Raw genomic sequence first — 19,981 nt, 5'->3', positions numbered from 1 at the left:
GGTACGAACGCCGAGTAGAAAATAGGGCGTTCCCGAGTTAAGCGTAATTGCTGGAAAGTCGCGCGAACGATACCATTTAACGTTATCACTAACGTCCGAGCGTTTTTACGTAATATTTGTTTATATCGATCGACAAATCGCGAAAATTTGCCTGCATCGCGCGCGGCAGCTTTCTACGATGACCTAAGATTTTTACATAACGCCGAGAAATGAAGCGAATAAACATTCGTTCGTTCGCTCCTTATGCCGCGCCGCCGTGCCGTTGCGATTTTCTTGCAATATTATTTTACACGAATGGAATACCACATCGCGTCGCGTTGCACCGCACCCGATCTATCATCATCATTGCCGTCGTGGATCTGCGGTCGAAAGTGAAACGATCGTCAATGTAGTCTCATTTAATGGACCGGGTGTTGGTTGCTTCGCGCGGCAGTTAATGATAGACCGATAGATCGAAATATCACAATATCGCACAATCATCTCTCGAAAGCGGCCGCGGCGGCGCCGCTTCTCGACGCAATTCCGCGCGCGCGGTGCCATAATCACCCGCGGGCGTCGTCGTCCGGGCAGATCTTCTTTTTCAAATGTCAAAGCGGGAGAAAGAGAGAAAAGGACTGGGTGGGAGGGAGGGGGGAGGAGGAGGGCAAGGGCTCGTTTGGCATTTTGGACGGGCCCGCGCGAACGCGCTTATTTCACCATCGTCTGTGACTCTCGGCCGGGATAAATGCCAAGCGGTGCTCGCGAATCTCTCCGCAGATTCCGGCGCGGACCTCGCTTTTCGTCACGAGCCGATAACTCGGTGAGGAAAGCATTGTGGACCCGTACGCCGAGAATGCGCCCTTTGTCGACTGCGAATTCCACGGCGCGGCAATGCGCGATTGTACACGCGACGAACGTGATTCGCGAGCACGTGTCACGGCGTCAACGGCGTTTAACAACCTCTTTTATTTTATTAGCACAACTTTATTATTTTAATTATTTTTAGGCTTATCTTGAACGACCTTTGTTCGGATTAAAAATTCTGGTCATGACTTTTGTAGCACGTTTGCGCGTTAAAAAAAATGAAGCGTCTCTCGACTTTATGGCGTATTTCGTATTTTTCAGTAGCATAATCGGATATTGCGCGCCTCTCCACATGGTGCAATCGTCGACACAATGTTCACCGAACAGTGAAGCTCGAAACCGCTAGAAAGTATGTCTCGATCTAACGCACGGCTATATCGCAATAAATACAAAACTTGCGTCTTAAGATCAGTGGCTGTTTGATAACGACATTTACTTCGCCTCGATCTCCGCGCTTCGGTCTCTCGTCGTGCCGATCTTACAATGGCGCGTATCTTTCCGATTTGATCGCAGGCAGGTGCATCGAGACATCGTCACCATCGGGATCCGCCGCGGATCCACACGCGCCAGGAATTTGCCCTTTGCCAGATATAAAACCAGCGACCGTGCAAAATGCCACTTAGCTTGCCTAAGTAGCGGCGCGAAAGTATCGAAACGCGCTATCATTATCGTTCAATTACGCGTCTTAACGGCATTCTTATCTTCAGACATTTCCCTCAAATTTCATTGCGCGTTCGACCGGCGCGATCAGTCACGTGGATCGTTAAATCATTGCGAGACGAGAAAAATCCCTCGTAGAGAAACGGGAAGATCCTCCTCTCGCGATGGACTTCCTCGATCAGGATCCGCGGGATCCGGGGTCCCGGTCACGCTCGCTCGCTCGATCGCTGCGAGAGCAGGAAGTGCACGCGGATGGATTCGCACCCATCTTCGTCGAGCGAGTGGCAGGTTACGTTTTCTCGAGCCGGTGGTCGAGTGCAGCGATGATTCACGTAATTGCGATCGCCGAACGGAGCGTGATAGCGCCGGCCGCGTCCCTTCCACGCTGCCATGCCGGACTGCGCTTAGAAAGCGGCTCGGAGACCTCGGAGGATCTCGAGTTATCGATAAGGTCATCCACCGACTGGATCCATCGTCGGCGAATACAGCCATCACACGTCGCGTCGGCACGCCCTCGAGAAAAATCTGCGAGATCGACGGCAATCAGCCACGAAATCGTGGAACAGGGCTGTCAAATTAATTTGCCGCCCAAGTGAATTGCGATGATCTATGCGATTGACTAAATCGGCGAACTTAAAAAAAAAAAGAAAGAAAAGAATAGAACGAAATGTCAATGGTAATAGCACCGAGCGTAAAAAATGAGGAAACGTTATTGAGATACGTAGCGCGGCGGCGAACGTATATAATTTAATCCTCGGCAAATAGAGTGATTTGGAATATAATTTCATGTTCGGGGTAGTAAAATAGTTTTCGATCCTGCTGATCTAATCCCCAGGACTTAACGCGCGCGGGGATCTTCAACGGAACTCCTCGAGGGGCGGAATTTCAATACGTTATACGAATTTTAAATTCGATGGGTGACGTAAATTCTCCGATCGCGAGAGACGTTTACGAAACGTCGCGTACCACGAGACTCTTGGGGGCGGGATAGAGACGGCTGGTCCCTCGGTTCCTCGGGGCTTTATCGTGTACCCTGTCATCGTGAAAAAGACGAGTCTTTCGGGACAGATCGATGCGGCCCTGACGTGACATATGCCACGGCGGTGAAAGGAAAGAAGAGACGAGGCAATGGTACGCGCGGCGTGTCGGCGGCAAAAGGAGCAGCCGGGGCGCCTTCGACGAAGCCTTCGAGGCGGTGAGCTTTCTCTGCCCGCGGCCAAAGCGTCACCGATCACCGCTACCAATATTTTGTGCACACCGTGTAGGATCGCTCGTTCCTACACTACGGGCTCCATCTCTCGTTGATTTGACATATTGTGTGCCGATCCTCGATCCTCGATCGCGACGTCCTCGATCGACCGACGATCGAGCGAGGATCGATCTGGTCGGTCACCGTCCCGCGAATTTATATCTTGTCTCAAAGCGTTCGATTCAAGAGGCAGCTTAATGGTCGTAGTAATAAATGACTTTTATGAGATGGATCGTATTAATAGAAGATCGGCGAAGATATTAATTGAATGATTGTGAGTGATCATACATCGGTGCGACCGCGTTGTCGAACAGCTGCTGCCATCGCGAATCGATCATCAAGGTCTCTCTTCTCCAAGCATCATCGATAATGATTTTATATATAATTGGAAATAAATTATTTGCGCGATGGTTAATACGTTGAATACCGTTGAATGCCGATCACCAATGATCGGCAATGAAACTTTCAGTGACATCGCGCCGGTCATCGGTGACCTCAAACTCAAAAAATGCATAAAACTAGTAAAAAATAACATTTGTAATCGTGTAAATAATATTGAAATTATATTTCAATATTTATAATATTTAAAATATTGAAATGATTAATATTGAAATAATAACGTATATTACGTATAATAATATTGCACAATTCGCTTATATTGTTTAATATTTTATCGAGACGGAGCTCTAAACTCTCTAAAGTGAAAATTTCACTCTGCAGGCGTAGGCGGAGAAACGAGCAAAATAAGTCTGGCATTCAGTGTATTAATTCGCATAAATTTTCGCTATACTTTTGCTCGACTTTTATCGAGACTCGCGCGAAGTCGCTCGTTTCTACATACGCACACGGTACGTGTGTTATGGTACACAGGCACGCGACGCACTGTCAAAGTTTAGAGACTGAATTAATCAAAGCGAACATGAAAATGCCAGTTCACGATATGTGCGTGACGTGCCACAACGAGACTTCATTAAATTTTCCAATTCCTCACAGAACGCGCGCGAACGGCAGCGAGCCGGAATTTTCGTAATAATGTCGTGAAATAAATGCAACGCGGTTTTGGTAATGTCGTCCTCGCGGCCGTTTACATCGATCGGCGGTCAGCACTTGCATAAAACATGAAAATTCGAGCAACGTTTATACGCAATCTATACATAAACCAGGTACGCGGTTAATAGAAATGTATTAGTTAGTGTTTTGCCGAAACAGGAAATCGGGAGATTACATTACGGTATACATTTCGTTTTATCAATCTCCTCTCACTTTTTAATTTACACACGCCGGTTTAATTTGATATTTTGCAGAGGGAAATCGTCCCTCGAAACGGACGTCTTCAAGGCGAGGTTATTTATATTTTCCGCAATATTGAGACGCTTAAAATAGAAAGTCCTTTAGTAGTATTACGTGCTGCTGAATATTCAGAAGTCTGCGCTCTCTGTTTCGCGGGATAGGAGGGATTTGTCATGCACACACCTTGCAGAATGCGCGGTAGTTAGCTCGTGCAGTTGACCGAACGGCCTCACTAAATCGTGCCGGCTAAGCGCAAAACTCCGTACTTGATCCTGTTCTCGCTTTAAACCGCATAAACGCCGCAATTTCTCTTCTTGCTATTCATCGCGCTAGAGTTAAATAATTCAAACTGAATCCTAAAATAATCTCTATAATAAAAAAGAATGCAATTTTTTCCTGAAAGAGGACTTAGATTTAGATATAAATAATAATATATTTTTAAAAGATAATATAATCGATGTGAATAAAATTATTAACAAGGTTCGCGAGATGCGACTCACCTTCGAGATAAAATAAAAAATCGTATGCAATCAACTGAAAGCGTCATATTTATCTGCCGATGATCGATAGAACATCTCGGTAAGCGATGCAAAATTTCACAAGCGCTATACCCTCGAGATATTTATCCCTCCTGACCGTAAGACCTTGTCGATCTTCGGACCGTCTTGAGACTAAATGGGCTGTGCGCGTCTCCGGTACTCAATTTACCGGATATGAATCGGTCTCGGAGGACTTATGGCACATCAATTGACGTAATATGATGCGCGTTACGCCACTCGTCCGCATATCAAGGCAATTTAGATGATGTACAACCCTCCCCTCCCCGCCAAAAAAATCGATCACTTTTGCGTTTATGTGCGAAAATCGTGTACCGCCGAGTGACGCGACAGCGACGGTTCCCTTCCGTTTAACGGCGTTAAATTCGGGTCAATTAATTATCATTGTAAGTCACGACGCATGACGCGCGGCACACGTGCCTCGCAAAATTGCGTTGCAGTCGCATTGCGTGGCGCATCAGGATCCGCAGGCCCTGTTTTGCCTGCATACACGGACCGGTCGGGGTCGGGAGAGCTGTCGGGAAATAGGTGTAGGTATATCGATTTCAGCGGGGGTCGAAGGGGAGTCGGAAGAGATCGTCCTGCACACACCGAGGCCTCGCTAGTCGCCGGCGGCGTTACGAAGCGGGAACTTCCCAGGGCCGTAACATAACGGCCAGTGCTCACCCCCTGCCGGTTGGCCGGTGGTGGTGACCTTGACCTACGGGGTTCCTGCCGCGCCGGCGTCGCGTCCTGCTCCACGTCCCCTTCCTCACGTGGCCGCGCGTCCCGTCCTCGTCTTACCTTGATCGTTCCCTCGTTCCCCCCTCCCTCTTGATTCGATTTATTTCGCTCCACCTGTGACCAACGGTGCATCCGATCCCGGTATCTCCTGCATCGCGATAGTCTAGCGACCTCGGGGATGCATCCGGTTATCGAAGTCGATGGAAATCGAAGGCACCGCGCGCCGGCGAAACTGCACTCGATCGTACTTGCCGATGAAACTTCGAAGTGCGCCCTCGTGGGGTTCTCTGGACCTTTCGAGGAATCTGGGAGTGAAAGTTTTTCACTTATATTGCAACAATATACAAGGGTAAACACTGTAAACAGGGCAGTTAAAAGGCACGGAAGATTTCGCTGTCGCGCACTTGCACTCATTTGTCACCGCTAGTTCTTTCTTCGTTTCTTCCTGCATCCTCGTGTCTCGGTGCATTTTCCGAGACAATTCCATTCCTCGCGATCATTTGTTGCTGAACGTTCCCGGCTCGTCGCAGATTCTCTTCTCAAAATTCGCATTGTCCTCCTGCACAATCCTCTCTCTTTCACGATTTTTCTTTTCTCTTCTTGAGATAGCACAATCACGTCCTTCCCATACACCATCAACCTCTCCATTCCCACCCTCGACAATACTAATGGTGCTACCCTTCGAGTGTACCTCGGCAAGCGTAAAGATGCATTATTCTGTACATTCATCCGGCACGCTTTATCGGCTCTCTCGGGCTTCCCGTGACATGATAAATTGCATCTATCCCGATCACAAATACGCGTTTTTCCTCACCGGTTACAGCGCGTTTTATTATCTGTTTTAATCCTCTTGTCACATTGTTTTTTTTGGACATTTTTTAAAGGATTTTTTTGAACATGCCACTCAAAAAATTAATTTTTTCTAATGAGAATACATTCTACAATGTTTAAACTTAATTCTAGAATTTTTTGCGATCCACTTAAACTGTTAGTTTTTGAACAGCATACAGTTGTTTGAAAATTGGTTGGGGTCACTTTGATTTGTATGACAACCGAGCGTTAAATCTTCTCCTACGTGTTCCATTTCTGGACGCCTCTCGGCGTTTCCATATTAATTTCGCCACGTTGTCATGCAACGGACAGGACGTTCGAAGAGCAACGACTAAAACAGGAAAAGGACGGATTTTTGCGCAGTTGTCTTTTTTCCCTCAGTTTATCATCAGGATTTGACGCTCGTGTTTGCACCGGATCAGGAGATATTTTTAAACTTGTGTCCCAAATTTCGAAGGTTCTCGGTTCTCGATATGTCGTCATGTCCTCCAGATGTCAACCTTGACAGTTTCCTTGAGTCGGTCTCATTCCTGATGCAGCAATAACACTCTTTTGCATTTTCACTCGCTCATTGTTATTTGTTTACTTGATTCCATCTATATTTTTACATACGTTACCTTCTTATTTAATAAGAGGTAAAAGCTTCTTTCTGTTTATCCTTAATTTATAAAAATATAAAATACGAGCTAGACAGCTTTGTACTTTTGTCTTTGCCTAGAACAGCATCCTTATGATTCTTATGATCAAAGACATGCTGCCGTCCGTTCTTCGAAAATCCCTGTTAAATCCGATTTTATTCTTTTTATCTTTCAATTTTCTTTCTGCTTTTGTCTATGTTCGACTTAATCCGCACGTTTCTTAGAACCCGAGACACGTGATAAATGTAAAATATATTTCGTGACGAGATTATGCAATATCAGTGAAGAGTACGACCAAAATTTGATATTTATCACTATTATATATATATATATAAAATGTATCTATGTTCTCTTACTGGGATCTCTAAATAAATATTTAATCGCCATTTGATAAATGTATTAAAATACATCAATCAATGGATCATTGGTATTCCTATCTCACATCTGTTGTAAAAGTACGTAATTAGTTTAATTAGCAAAATGTAATTGGAACGCACCGTGGATTAACAATCAATCGAATTGGCTGCTGCGGGAGAGATAACAGATTTGATTAGCCGATGGAAAACGAAACTAAACTCATTATATTTTTATCGAATTCAGATATCGATATATGAAAACGATCTTTGATCGTTAGGCTTCCGATAATGGAAACGTATCAATTGAACTCATTAGGATAATTGATCTCAGCGTAATTATTTTTCTTGCTTAATTAAAATTAATTAACATTCTACTTTTTGCTTTAATTTAATTGTTAAGGTAATTGAAAAGTTAATTGCAGCAATATTAGTGTAAAGAGCTTTACATAGGAAAATTAGCTCGAATCTAAAGAATTTAATTAAAGTCCGTGCGTGTGTGTGAATAATTTTAAAAAACGGAGCGAGCGCGGAGTGCGAAGTCTATCACACTCCAGCTTTACCGCGCAAGAGGAAAGTCCATTTCGAAGATAAAGTTTACACAACACAACGCGAGTTACACATTTAGCGAAATAAAATAATCAACAAGTAGAATGTACGATGGGCTTTCTGTGTTTTTTTTTTCTCCCCCTCCCCGCGTAAAGGAAGGCTCCTCCTGAAAAAATCAATTCGGGCTAAAATTCAAGCTATACGTCCGATCTTTCCACCTGCCGATGCGGTTCGCGAGCGCCCGATAAGCGTCGGTCCACTCTCAACCCCCCGAGCGGCACACAGCGAAAACAACCCCCTCGTCCGTCCTTCCTCTGCCGCCTGGCTTTTTACCCCTTCCCGTATCCGTGACTGCCGGACCACTGGCAATCCCCGCGCGGCGAAGCACACCGCACGGTCCTGCCGCGCGCGCGGCCGGATCCAGTATCCAGTCACAGTTCGAACCTCGAGGAGACCGAGCGTGCGAGAGAGCACCCGTTCGTAAACCTGGACCACGTAAACGGACGCCTCGGAGGATCGTGCCGGGATCTTCTGGCATGCGATCAGGAGCATGCAGGTAGGAGCCTGCTGTCGATGACCGACGCGACGCGCGCCCCTTCCTCTAAACTCGAAGTGCAGATACATAAACTCTCTCGCGTCCGTTGATCCCCTCTCGATTTCATTTCGAAATGATCATGACTTATGGAAGATGATTTCTGAAGGTGGAATATAAATGGAGGGGTAAAAAACCACAGTGATGTAAGTCAAATTTTTAAAAATATTTTTTTGTGTGCATAAATGCAATTTATATATCGTATAGATTGCGTCTATGCACGCGAGAAAACATTAAAAAAAAATTGATAGACCACTATGACTTTATCCCTCCAAATGTAGACAAGATCCTCGGTTCTCCGTCAATCAAGCCGCTCGTTAAGCGTGACTGAGGGAAGTGATCTGATTTTTTGTGTGATCGATATTTTTGCTGAAATTATTATTTCGTGAAGTTATTACATAAAATTCTACGGAACACGGTCGGTGCACAAATTGCTTTTACAATCAGTGTCGTTTAAAATAAAACCGTCGATTGCTTGTTGCTTGAAAATCCATCGCGTCCCTTATCGAAAGTCAACTATGCAAGAAGCATACAGGTGGGTCGGGGAGAACGTCCTGAGCGATCGGTAAACCGTTGCTGTTGCAACGCAAATATTTGGTATCGTGGGGGATAAACCAATTTAATAACAGTTATTGCTAAAATAAATCGAACGTCTATGTGAAATAAATTGAAAATACATTTTTATGTAGTATATTTTTCTCGCTCAAATCGATTGTTTGATTATGTATTTCACATCTTTATATCTATATAATTTTTTTGTATCTGTAACAAATGTGCGTTTCGCGAAATGAATTTACTTTGCATTTCATTCCTTTACTTTTATCGCTTTCGGTACCTACGTTTCTGGAATACATTTTGTGATGTTGAATTAAATTACACCGGGATGGCTGCTATGAAAACTTGTTGAATTCAGTTTATGAGCGGCACTAAGCAACCAAAGAAATTTAAAAGGTGATGTAACTCACATACACGGCAAACGGCTTTATATTTCCATATGAGAAACTTTCTTTGCCATACCCTTCTGCTTTGTTTTGCTTAATAGCTCTTTTGTCGAGTTCTCTTGTTCTCCCATTTTTTAAACCATAATCAACAGGCCGTATAAAATTATAAAATACATCGCGAAATTAAATTCTCAAGTTAAAATAATATTACTCTTCTAGTAAATAATATTATTCTAATTATATTTATTTTTTCTGATAATTTAAATATCTGTAGTGAGATACAAATCCATTGTGATAGTTAAATGGCTGGACAAGATCAATCTGTCAGAAATTCGCGAGATTGCGAGACCGTGAGTCTATTGTTTGAAAACATTTTCATACGCAATAAATATGCACGGAAAAGTGTCGGAAAGTATAATGGTTCCGAGCAAGGGAACTTTTCATTTAGTCGAGACAGGCATCGTGCCAGGAAAACGATCTCCGTGCCTTTTTTCTTGCCCTCATCGACCGCCGACGCGTGCCAAGGCCAGACAGGAAGACGAGATCTTACAGTCATGGTCACGAACAAGCGTGTCTCTTTATGCAGTTATATTATGTGAATCAGTATATACTCCGTCCTGGTACTATTAACGGCCACCCTTTCGAGTTTCCAATCGATTAGCTATCCTCGTAATTCATTTCTAATGACCTTTCAGAACCTCAGAAAGAATCACAAACGAGTATGTTACGTTAAAATTTTATCAGTTCCTTCACGTAGAACGTTCGATCGAATAAGGCCCAGTTTCACAAGTGTCGGTTAACTTTTAATCTTAGATTAACTCACTCTTCGTCTCCTTCTAACGTCCCCCTTAGAAAGAGACGAAGAATGTTAATCTAGTTAATCTAAGGTTAAACTAAGTTAACCGAAACTTGTGAAACTGAGCCTAAGCAACGCAAAGTGTGTGACCCCTTATGAATTAACCCTGCCCACGAAAACTGACATACACGCGACGCGCAAGATACCTTTCAACGGAGAGCTTCAAAAACGTGTCAATCTGCAAGATAAATTAATGGAGGGCAAAAGTTTCCGATCGTGCCGGGGCTAGCGTGGTGCACGACACGTTGATTGCCACATTTCATGGCTGTTAGATTAAATAGATTCGGGAAAATGCATTACGAGATTTGCATTACGGCGGAGTTTCTCGGTACGGAACAATATACTTTCAACTTTTCGCGAGGTTGTTTGACTTGAGAGCGACTCTTGAAGTTTCGTAACTTCTGTTTGCAAGAATTGTTTAAAATTCGCGACCTCTCAACGTTGCGGTTATTCCAAAGGGATTCGCGACATACACTCACAAAACTAATCAAATTGCACCATTGTTACGAATTTCTTTTGAAAATTTTAGAACAAAGATATCCGTAATAAAACGATAAATATTTGTTGGTTTATATGTTGATGGTGCGAAAAGTCCACTTATTGCTTTTTTCGAATCGGTCTGATGTAACTGATGTGTATAGTACATTTGATCATTTTTGTTAGTCTATATCCTCTTGATTGCAGACCTCTCGACTCCTAGTTGATTCTGAATTAATCAAATTCGGAGATGAAAGGAAGAGCTCTAAGATACTCTCGCAGCTACCCCATCGCAATCTTCCTCGCGCTCCTTCGCGGGGTTTTCCACTAGTCAATTTGGAGTGCTGCCAAGTACGCATCTCGCAGCTTCCATTTGGAAGTCTCGCAAAAAAAGGAAGAAAAAAAACATTTACTCATCTGGCACGCAAATTGCGTTCGAATATGCGAAGTAACGCTCGATATTTTGCGTCTTTTTCCCGCGGTCTGATTCGAGCGGGAGATCTTGAATGTCAGACGCGACGAGTGAGATGCGACGCACAAATTCTGGGAGTTGTTCTCCAAAAAAAAGGGGGGATGAAACAGTGATTTTTTTCCCCCGAATTAGTCAAATTCTTTTTATTGCTCAATAACAATGATCTATTACGGAAAAGAATCCGCATCTGCGACGAATTGACTTTTTATCACAGCGGAAACGAGTTCGCACTTTAAAAAGAGAGACTTTGCATTATCGATTTGAACACCATGCATTTCCCCCCTACGACTTTTAGCGTGACTCGGAATCATTCCGCGAGGCAATAAACGTTTGATGGGTTTTGCTTAGCGCGAACATTAAGAAATGGCAATGGAATAGAAGAATCGAGGGGAGAAATTGTGCGGAGACATCTCGGGCGACAGGTTTTCAACATTTTCGTTTCATCGGCGACTCTGTTTTTCTCTTTCTCGCCTATCGACGAAGCGGTATAACTGCGAGTTTCGTGTTTTATTTCGATTTGTCAACAGATATATTGTATATTTCGGGTACGACCCTCGTCATATCGCCCGACACACTTCCCGCTCGCACATTATCGATCTGTTTCGCACTCTTCCGTGGCCAGCCCTTGACTTTATTTTCCGAGGGGTCCGAATTAGCCCTCTTTTTATAGAATAGCGAAAAATATTCGAAATATTATTATTCTTTATAGTTGTGAAAATATTCTGCAGAAAACGATTTAGAATTAGAAAGAGATCTCTCTTTCTTTCTAATTCTCTCGAAAGAGGGCAAAGCAGATTCCAAATTTCGGGACTAGCTATACGCGTTTTTTTTTTCAACAACCGCACTTCCTCTTGCTCGCGTTTCATCGATCCATTTCGCATTGCTTTTGCGGCCTGTCGCCTTTTTCTCTCGACGCTTTTTTGTACACCGGGGCGACCTTTGCAAGCTCGCCGCACCGGAAACCAGCGAGCCGTTTATTCCCCAGTTTGCGGCCAGTCTCGGTGGACGCGCGCCATCCTGCTGCGTGAGTGCGATTCTCGGTCAGCGAGACGTGCGAGACATTTTGAACTTTAAACCGTGTATTTATTATTATCCATCGTGTTGTCCACACAACACATCGTCGGCAGGGTTTAATAAAAATCAAGATCGTTCGATCGACGGATAGAGAGCCCTTGCGACGAATAAGCCCTGGCGCGAAAAGGCCGAAGGTGAGGCACGAGCGAAGGTAGAAATAATAATTCATTGAGAAGTTATGAAAAGATGACGGTTCAGATTGCGCTTTACACTTCATTTTGGTAAATCATGACGGCGGTGTAAACGATAACGCCGGTTCTTCAATCCTGATTCATAACCCAATACCATAGAATATATACATAGAATACATACATAAAATTAAACGATGGCGAATATCGACCGACATTATTCAGTAACTTGGAAATAGATGGACCATTTTTAACATATAGGAATTTATTTTTTCCACGTGCGCACAATGACGTCATTCGAGAGCCAAGATTAATCCAGGGCACGTATTATGGAACGTTTTCGAAATGAATTCCAGTCGGAATTATTCCATTTTCCTTAGGAAATACAATAGAAAATCTAGGAAATAGCTGTAGGTACAATTCCGTTTGAAATCCACTCCGAAAAGTTCCGCAATACGTGCCCAGGTTGTATTAATAAAAGATTGTATTGATAAAAGGTTGTATTTATAAAAGAATTACATTAATAAAATATATTTGCAGATAAAAGCATCCAATTTCAACAAGATAGAAAGCCTGTTGTACTCTAAGAGTCTAATATTTCAATGATCGCAGAATATTATCGGAAAAATCTATATTCTCCAATATCTGCATCTTTCAATAACACCGACTTATTTAAAAACAACAAGTGTTTATTTCTAGCAAAGTTTTCCTTCTTCTAACGGATACGCTGTAGCGTCTCGCTCATGAACGGATTTACGAAATGTACGTAATTTAAATAAACTTGAAAAATATACTTGTCGTGGGACGCATCTCTTGATAAGATTCTTAATAATTTTTAACAACTATTTACAATTTAAAAATTTACGTGACCTATTAATTATGTTACTAATTTTATAAAGAATGACAGTATCTTTCGGGGAATTTATCGGACTCTTAACTGTAATTAGTCATATTCCACGAAAATTAATATAATTATATCACTGATATGACGTCAAAGATATTGTGTGAGATTACGAATGAACGATAAGTGGACACGTGCATGATATTTCGTGACAAATACGCTGAAAATAGCGTATCGCACGGAAGTTTCAATTTTTCACTATTTTGCAATAGCAATCTGCGAAATCTGTGAAATTTGTGCTTTATTTATCCAACAAGATAAAAGATTTGATGTTTCAATCGTGTGTCAGGAGCTTCGAGATATTTTTCTATCTTAACAAAAAAGTCTACGCGAGATTTTCCCCGTTACTTTTGTTATACTCTTTTTAAACGTCATTAGGATGGAAGTAAAGCTCGCGGCAGCGAAATAACTAAGTATCGGATCGATTAATCTGCTCTTGAAACGCGACCGTCGCGACCGTGGCTAAAAATATTTCTTTTCAATATTTCACATGCTAATATCCAGCCGTGAAGGACCGGCCTTTTATACGGCGCGAACGCAGAAAATGTTTGTCTCGTGCCACGACGACATTACCAAGTTTCCCCAGCGGCGATATTTATTATCGAGAGCCATCGGGTAACTAAAAGTCGCAAGGTGTTCTCGCACGATACGAGCCTACGTAATATTTCAAAGTCAATACAGTTCTGAGTGCATGCCGCAAACAACAAAACTTCAGTAAATCTCGTTTGTATTCTAATTGATATTTTTAAAACACATTTTACTTCGACACATTTTAATCTCTGTGTGCGAAGAACAAAAAAAAATAAATTTTGTTCCGTAAAAAAAATATACAGAATTTATGACAAAAATCATAAATAAAACTGCTAATTGTAAGTCGTTTAGCAGAAACCACTGAGAGAGCTGGGTTTGTGCCTCAATGCCGGGGTATCATCGAGCAACGTTGTTATCGCCGAAGTCTGCAACGAGACGCGCGGGGGACTACCTCTTCTTCAGGTATGGCCCAGCGACTCGCCCAGAGCCGATGCCGACGGACAGGCTCCAGCTTTTATATTCCCAGATGTGCAGGAAAGTGTCAACGACAGCGGCATCGAATCCATCCAGGTGCGAGTTTTACGCGATACTATTTTCTTATCAAATCCCCAACATGTACGTCAATAAAGTCAATAGGTCAATACTCTTCAAGTGTGCTTGAGTGAATCGAACAAACATAAGTATTCTCGAGACACTCTTGCACACGCCGTAAATTAAATTTCTACCGGGCATCAAACGTTCTAACACGAAAATGTTTAGGTTTATAATTAGAACAATAATTAGAGCAAATCTTAATAAAAACATGGTCCTTTCCGCGTAAAGAGTTAACCATGTTTTTATTAAGATCCTCTCGCGCAAATTGTCGATTCACGATTTGTCATCGTGTGAAAAAAATATATATAACTTTTGTGAAATGCGTTAAAGGCATCGCCGTCGCCGTGCGGTGTCACCTGCAACAGCCCGGCGATGACGCCGCAGCAATCGCGTCGCGCCAGCTTGCTGCATCCGGATCACGCGCGACTGCAGCTGCATTATCTTCATCACAACCACCATAACGCGGGGGCGAAGTGTCCGCCGTCGCCGGATAGGACGTCGATAGACGAGGACCACGAGGACCGGCCCGCGCCGCCGAGTCCCTCAAGTTCGACCACCGGCAGCCTGCGATCGATGCCGAGTTCAGCGATCGTGTCGATGCACTCGCAGGACAGGAGACGCAGTAGCAGGTAATTGATTTGATGCTCGTTCACGCATTTGGCTCGCACTCCGTCCAACATCTTCGGCCGATGAACTGATCTTGTTTCAAGAAATAAATTATGTTCGACGCTAACTGGCAAAAGTTATTTATTTGTATAATCTCATGACGTTTTGACCATTGATTTTGGTCCTTGTCAAATGCGATCTTGTTTCTTTATCTTTCTCTATTCTTTCATTTAAATTTACTTTTATTCTTTTAATGATAATGCATAAAATGATTAGAAAAATTATAGCAAACATATAAAATTTTGACTATCTGTTATATCGTGTGCAATAAACAAAGGGTGGTAACTTCCCCTAAAGTTGTAATCACAATGAATGAGCAAAGTTAGTAATACTGACGCACACACAGCAGAGACTGTCATCATGGACAGAATTTCGAAGCAGTTGCGCGACAAGTTCGACAAGTATTATTGTAAGAAATATTATCTCTACTTCTACGGTTCCTTATACTCGTAAAAGTATCGGCAACGCAAATATCTATTTTCCGACCTTATCCTTGGCCGCGTATGCGCGTTGCGAGCAAGGTCCCAGAGATCCAAACGGTAGAAATAATCTTTTGTTAGGATACACGCGTTCGATGACGGACTTGGTCTTGACTCGTGTCAAGGAACGACCTTGACACGATGCAAATGTACGGAAGGTATACGTCAATGACGTATTAGCGTTACGATTGCACACGTGCGCGCACATTTGTATGAGTCCCCGTCGCAAACGTCAAGTGGTTCTTTCTACGACGAGGACCTCGAGAAAATCGCTTTTTTTCCCTCCCCCATCTTGAGATCAACCGCGCCCCAATTTCGCTCTCTTTTTGCTTGTCGCAATCCTACAATCTTGTGAGCGAGCACGCCGAACCTCGTGCGAGGTCAAGACATTGGATCGTCTTGATAAAGGCCCGCTTTTATGCTCTCCTTCGTCACACCTTCATCTGCGCTTTTATTTCAATTCTAAGAGCTCGCGCCGGAATTGTCGTACTCGTGCCAGACTTTTCGCTAAAGTCGCGAGGGAGATTTTGAAAAAAATTTGCCAGAAAAGTATGTTAGCTTATATGATATATATATTCTAGATATGTATATATTCTATATAAAATAAATAATTAGAACAATTATTTAAGTTAATTATAGCAATTATATTAGTAACGCGTTTAAAATAACAAAATTTTTCTAGGAAAAAAAGAAAGTTCGATGCTTTTGAAGATACTGCTTTTCAAGAATACGCTAGCTTATACAAAATAGCCGAATAGTGTGTATAGTAATTAAATATAATAAAAACGACTGTAAGAAATATAAATTATAGCGCGTAGGGTAAAATAATCACGATATTTCTATATTTCTTTCTTCAGCAGATACAGCATGTTCGATGCTCTGGATTTGGAATACGCCCTGTTGAGGGCTGCGGCCCGCGGTTCCGTGGGCCCGTATTCCCTGTCGGAGTCCCTCCACAAGTTGACTTTCACCCAGAGCCTGGCCTTTCCCGCCCTGGCGCGCGGTCTCGCCGCGAAGCAGAGCGTGCCGAGCGGGAGATCGCAGCAGCCCACGGAGAGCGGGCTGAACGCCTTCGCCAAAGTGGTGACCGCAATGGTGTTGATGCTGGTGAGCGTGCTGGTGTTCGGTGTGGTCTACAAGTTCGCCAAGACGTGAGGCTGGCTGCTGGCACCCGGCCGGTATCCTGGATCCCCGCAGGATAGCAATCGTTTGGGTGCCTTCAGCGATAACGTCTGATGAGGCCTGAGGAAGGGTCTGGATCTCAACTCGCCCCGCGCGAGAGAAAGTATTGTGAAGCGACGGAAGAGACACGGGACACTGCGTGACGCAGTCCACGTCTAGGATGACGTTTTGACTGACAATGAGTGTTCATTGGTCATTTAATGACGAAATTAACGTGTGAATGAGAAATGAATGAAGAGACGGTGGCGACTGTTGATACACGACTCATTCTAGATGCGATCAGACAGATTGTAGAACAATTTTATACGATATGTCTTATTGTCTTTGTCGCGTAACGATATGTGTATTAAGATATTTAACGTAAAGTTTCAGCGAAGGTGACGCTGCCACGAGAAAAAACGCAAAATTGATAATGAAGATCATATAATAACGTTATCGACAAGTTATTCGATCCATTGAATCGACAAGAAATATGCGATATATATACATATAGTTATTACATACTGCGAATATGCATAAATAGTATTAGGTCTGGAATCGAAAAAGAATTTCGATGTGGAGAGAACATGTAAAATGGGAAAGTCACGTGGTCTGAGAAGGCTTACAGAATGCATATTTGCTGCGAGTCTAGCTGGTTTATTTTCTGAAAAATAGTTGCGCGCGTGAATCTATATTGACGGGGATTTTTACATCGACGAATGCACTCGATCCTAAGTATCTCGGTAATGAATATAAACTTGTGTTTTGATCTGTGGTATTGCCGAAGAAAACATTTCCGCGTCGCTTTCCACAGAAGTGCGGGAAATCCATTAAAATGTTCTTCGGCAAATTTTGCTGCACCGTGCTGATAGACGGGTAACTGGGGCGGTCCTCGGTCAATATAAGCCGGATTGCAGCTGTGACGACGAGGAGAGAACGATTGTGGGTCGAGCCATCCGTTGAACTGTCTATATTCTGCTCGGTAACGCTCGAGTAGGATACGCTTTATGCAATTGAGCGAACGCTCGAAAATTCAATCGCGGTTTCAATCGCAATTCTCGCGCGAGATAAAGATCAAACGACCGCGAATTAAAAGATCGCCGTATTTTTGGAATTATATCTCCGAATTTTTACTATCAATAAGACGACAGAATCTTTCCTAGATAATTTTCAGCGCGTTTTTTTTCTCAATATTCGCCCCGGACGGATCCATATGTAAAATAAGGGACACGAAACGATCTTTCGACCATTCTAGAACTCTTAGCCGTTTAATTAATTATTTAACTCAATTTACCGAAATCCCTTGGCCAATCTACGTTGCCTTGTCCGCGCGCAGAGTCGCCATCTCACACGGACGCCGCACATCGCGTAATCTCGCGTAATCTCGCGAATTTTTTGGGGAACCTCTAAACGACTGTCCAAGTGCTTTACACAACTTCTATTCCATGACAATCGGCCGGGAAGCGCTCATTCCCGGCAAATTAAATTATAATGTTAAAACGCGACTCGGTGGAAATTCCGGCTTTCGGGCCGGAAACGACGAACGCACCGCGATAAACTAAGCAGAGCTTCCGACAATGCAAAATTAATCTGAGGTCAGCTTATCGTCTATGCTTGGTCGCAAATACGGTCGAGGCTTGAAATCGAATCGAAATCCGATGCGACACTGAATAATTTTTTATGCCACCAGCCAGTCGTGATACTTGCGATCAACGCGTTAAGGATATCGCGTATTTTTATAAAATCTCATATCGATCGTTACGTCAGTATAGTAAAAATAAACTCGACTCGCTTGTTATATACACTATCTCATTAAAGAATTTTCTAAAGGGTACAATTTATTTTTGCTAGATTTTCTAAAACCGATTTCGATTCCGTTTCAAGCTTATGAAAGCTCAAACGGGCATCTTTGAACTCGTTTCGTACAGCCTAGAGAGAGTCGCGCGTTTGTTTTATATATAATTAAATATATAAATACATATATACATACATAATTATATAAATTGTATATATTTATGGTCGCGCGCGCGCGCGCGTAACGAAGGAATATCTTCTTTACTTTGATGTTGTGCTCTGTACGAAGCAACGAAATTTCTAAAAGTTATACGCAAGACGCGTCACGATATAGCGGAACTACCGCTCTCTACTTTTTTTAACTATCGCATTGTACGAAGTATACATATATGTAACGCTAATGTGTGTTGCACTTACGATATATGTAAGGAACAAAATTTCTTTCTTTACTTCTCTTGTATGATACGCGACGACACACTCAAAATTAATCTCGCGATGATGTTTTTGTGCTCATCGCAATAAAACCAGAATTGGTAAAAAGGTCACATTCCACTTCACAACTCTACGAGACGTATACTGTCCTAAATTCTGCTAATGAAGAAATCGAAGAAAATCTCTCGCTCTAGAATTTATATCAACTCTGACATTTTGATTTCTATTTTCCACAATTTTTGTACTTTTTTATTTTGCGGTTTCAAGGTTTTTTGCGACACAATACGTGAAAATGCTAAAATGTCACATTTTTAAATGCTATTTGAAGAGAAATAAAATAGAGCAGTTTCTTTCAGTTGCACATTCGGTATTTACGTGAAAAACAAGCGTAGATCATCATATCTATCGAAAAAAAAATACAGAAGAAAAGAAGCGGGAACGTGAAAAAGACAGCTGGAAAAAGCTGACCTAAATTATTTTGTGGTTTTTCCATTGTGACGATGCCATCGATTCATGCAGCGATAATACAGTTAAACGGAGAAATCGGTATATTTCAATTTTATGAAGTTTATCTTCTTCGTGTGTCTAGATGAAGACTGTAATTATGAATTAAAATTAAAGAATGAATTTTTGATAAAAAAATCAAATCAGGAACGTGAAGTGTGCAAATTAATTGTGGAACGAAGTTTAACTCGAGCTTCGCGTATAGAATAGCATTCGCAGATTTTCAATCGGCGGTATACGTTTCCGTATTTATATAATTATAATACTTACTGTTCTGTTTAGAGATCCATTCAGCATCCTGTCCAGTATCGGCCACGATGTCAGCCGCGAAAAAATGGGTCGATTCGATATAAAAGTGTTGCGCGTTGAATTTAATCGTGCCAATATGTATCCGTGATCGTACTCACCGAAACGTTTTCCGAGTCTAACCGCGTCTACGCTAAATGTATACTGCTTGTAAACGTTGTAACTACCTCCTTTCGATCGTCCCATTTTGCGGTAAATTACTTTCCTTTCTTCCAGCGAAACAAAAGAGGACAAAAAATAAAAGGGCTACAAAATTACTAGCCGACGGCAGCCGCTTTAATTTTACCTTTGTTCTTCTGTAATTCAATCTCTTAAACATGGCGTGATATTAACAATTTTTTAATTACGAACAAATGGAAATTAAAGGGATTCGTTTTAGG

At 42.5% G+C, this 19,981-nt stretch overlaps 1 protein-coding gene across 3 annotated transcripts; it reads left to right on the top strand.

Moving 5' to 3' along the window:
- The first annotated feature begins 7,232 nt into the window (after positions 1–7,232).
- On the top strand, positions 7,233–19,861 carry LOC112458851. 3 transcript variants are annotated; one of them, XM_025022672.1, is made up of 4 exons: positions 7,233–8,249; positions 14,017–14,235; positions 14,590–14,888; positions 16,262–19,861. In XM_025022672.1, the coding sequence occupies exons 1-4, from the start codon at positions 8,244–8,246 to the stop codon at positions 16,557–16,559; spliced, it is 822 nt and encodes a 273-aa protein (XP_024878440.1). In that variant the 5' UTR covers positions 7,233–8,243; the 3' UTR covers positions 16,560–19,861. The 3 variants fall into 3 exon arrangements, with proteins under 3 accessions (XP_024878440.1, XP_024878442.1, XP_024878441.1); XM_025022674.1 differs by having other exon boundaries at positions 7,234–8,249; positions 16,265–19,861; XM_025022673.1 differs by having other exon boundaries at positions 7,243–8,249; positions 14,020–14,235.
- The last annotated feature ends 120 nt before the right edge of the window (positions 19,862–19,981 follow it).

This window comes from Temnothorax curvispinosus, unplaced genomic scaffold (assembly GCF_003070985.1).
Source record: "Temnothorax curvispinosus isolate PA1 unplaced genomic scaffold, ASM307098v1 QBEX01009282.1, whole genome shotgun sequence".
NCBI classification, from domain to species: Eukaryota; Metazoa; Arthropoda; class Insecta; order Hymenoptera; family Formicidae; genus Temnothorax; species Temnothorax curvispinosus.
Note: the sequence above shows the minus strand (reverse complement) of the source record. Positions and strands in the feature narration are given on the sequence as shown.

Bases quoted from the DNA above. Each gene is read 5' to 3' on its own strand.
- LOC112458851 (XM_025022672.1), top strand. The intron at 14,236-14,589 runs GTGCGAGTTTTA...AATGCGTTAAAG, and splicing joins GCGGCATCGAATCCATCCAG to GCATCGCCGTCGCCGTGCGG. The intron at 14,889-16,261 runs GTAATTGATTTG...TTCTTTCTTCAG, and splicing joins GACAGGAGACGCAGTAGCAG to CAGATACAGCATGTTCGATG.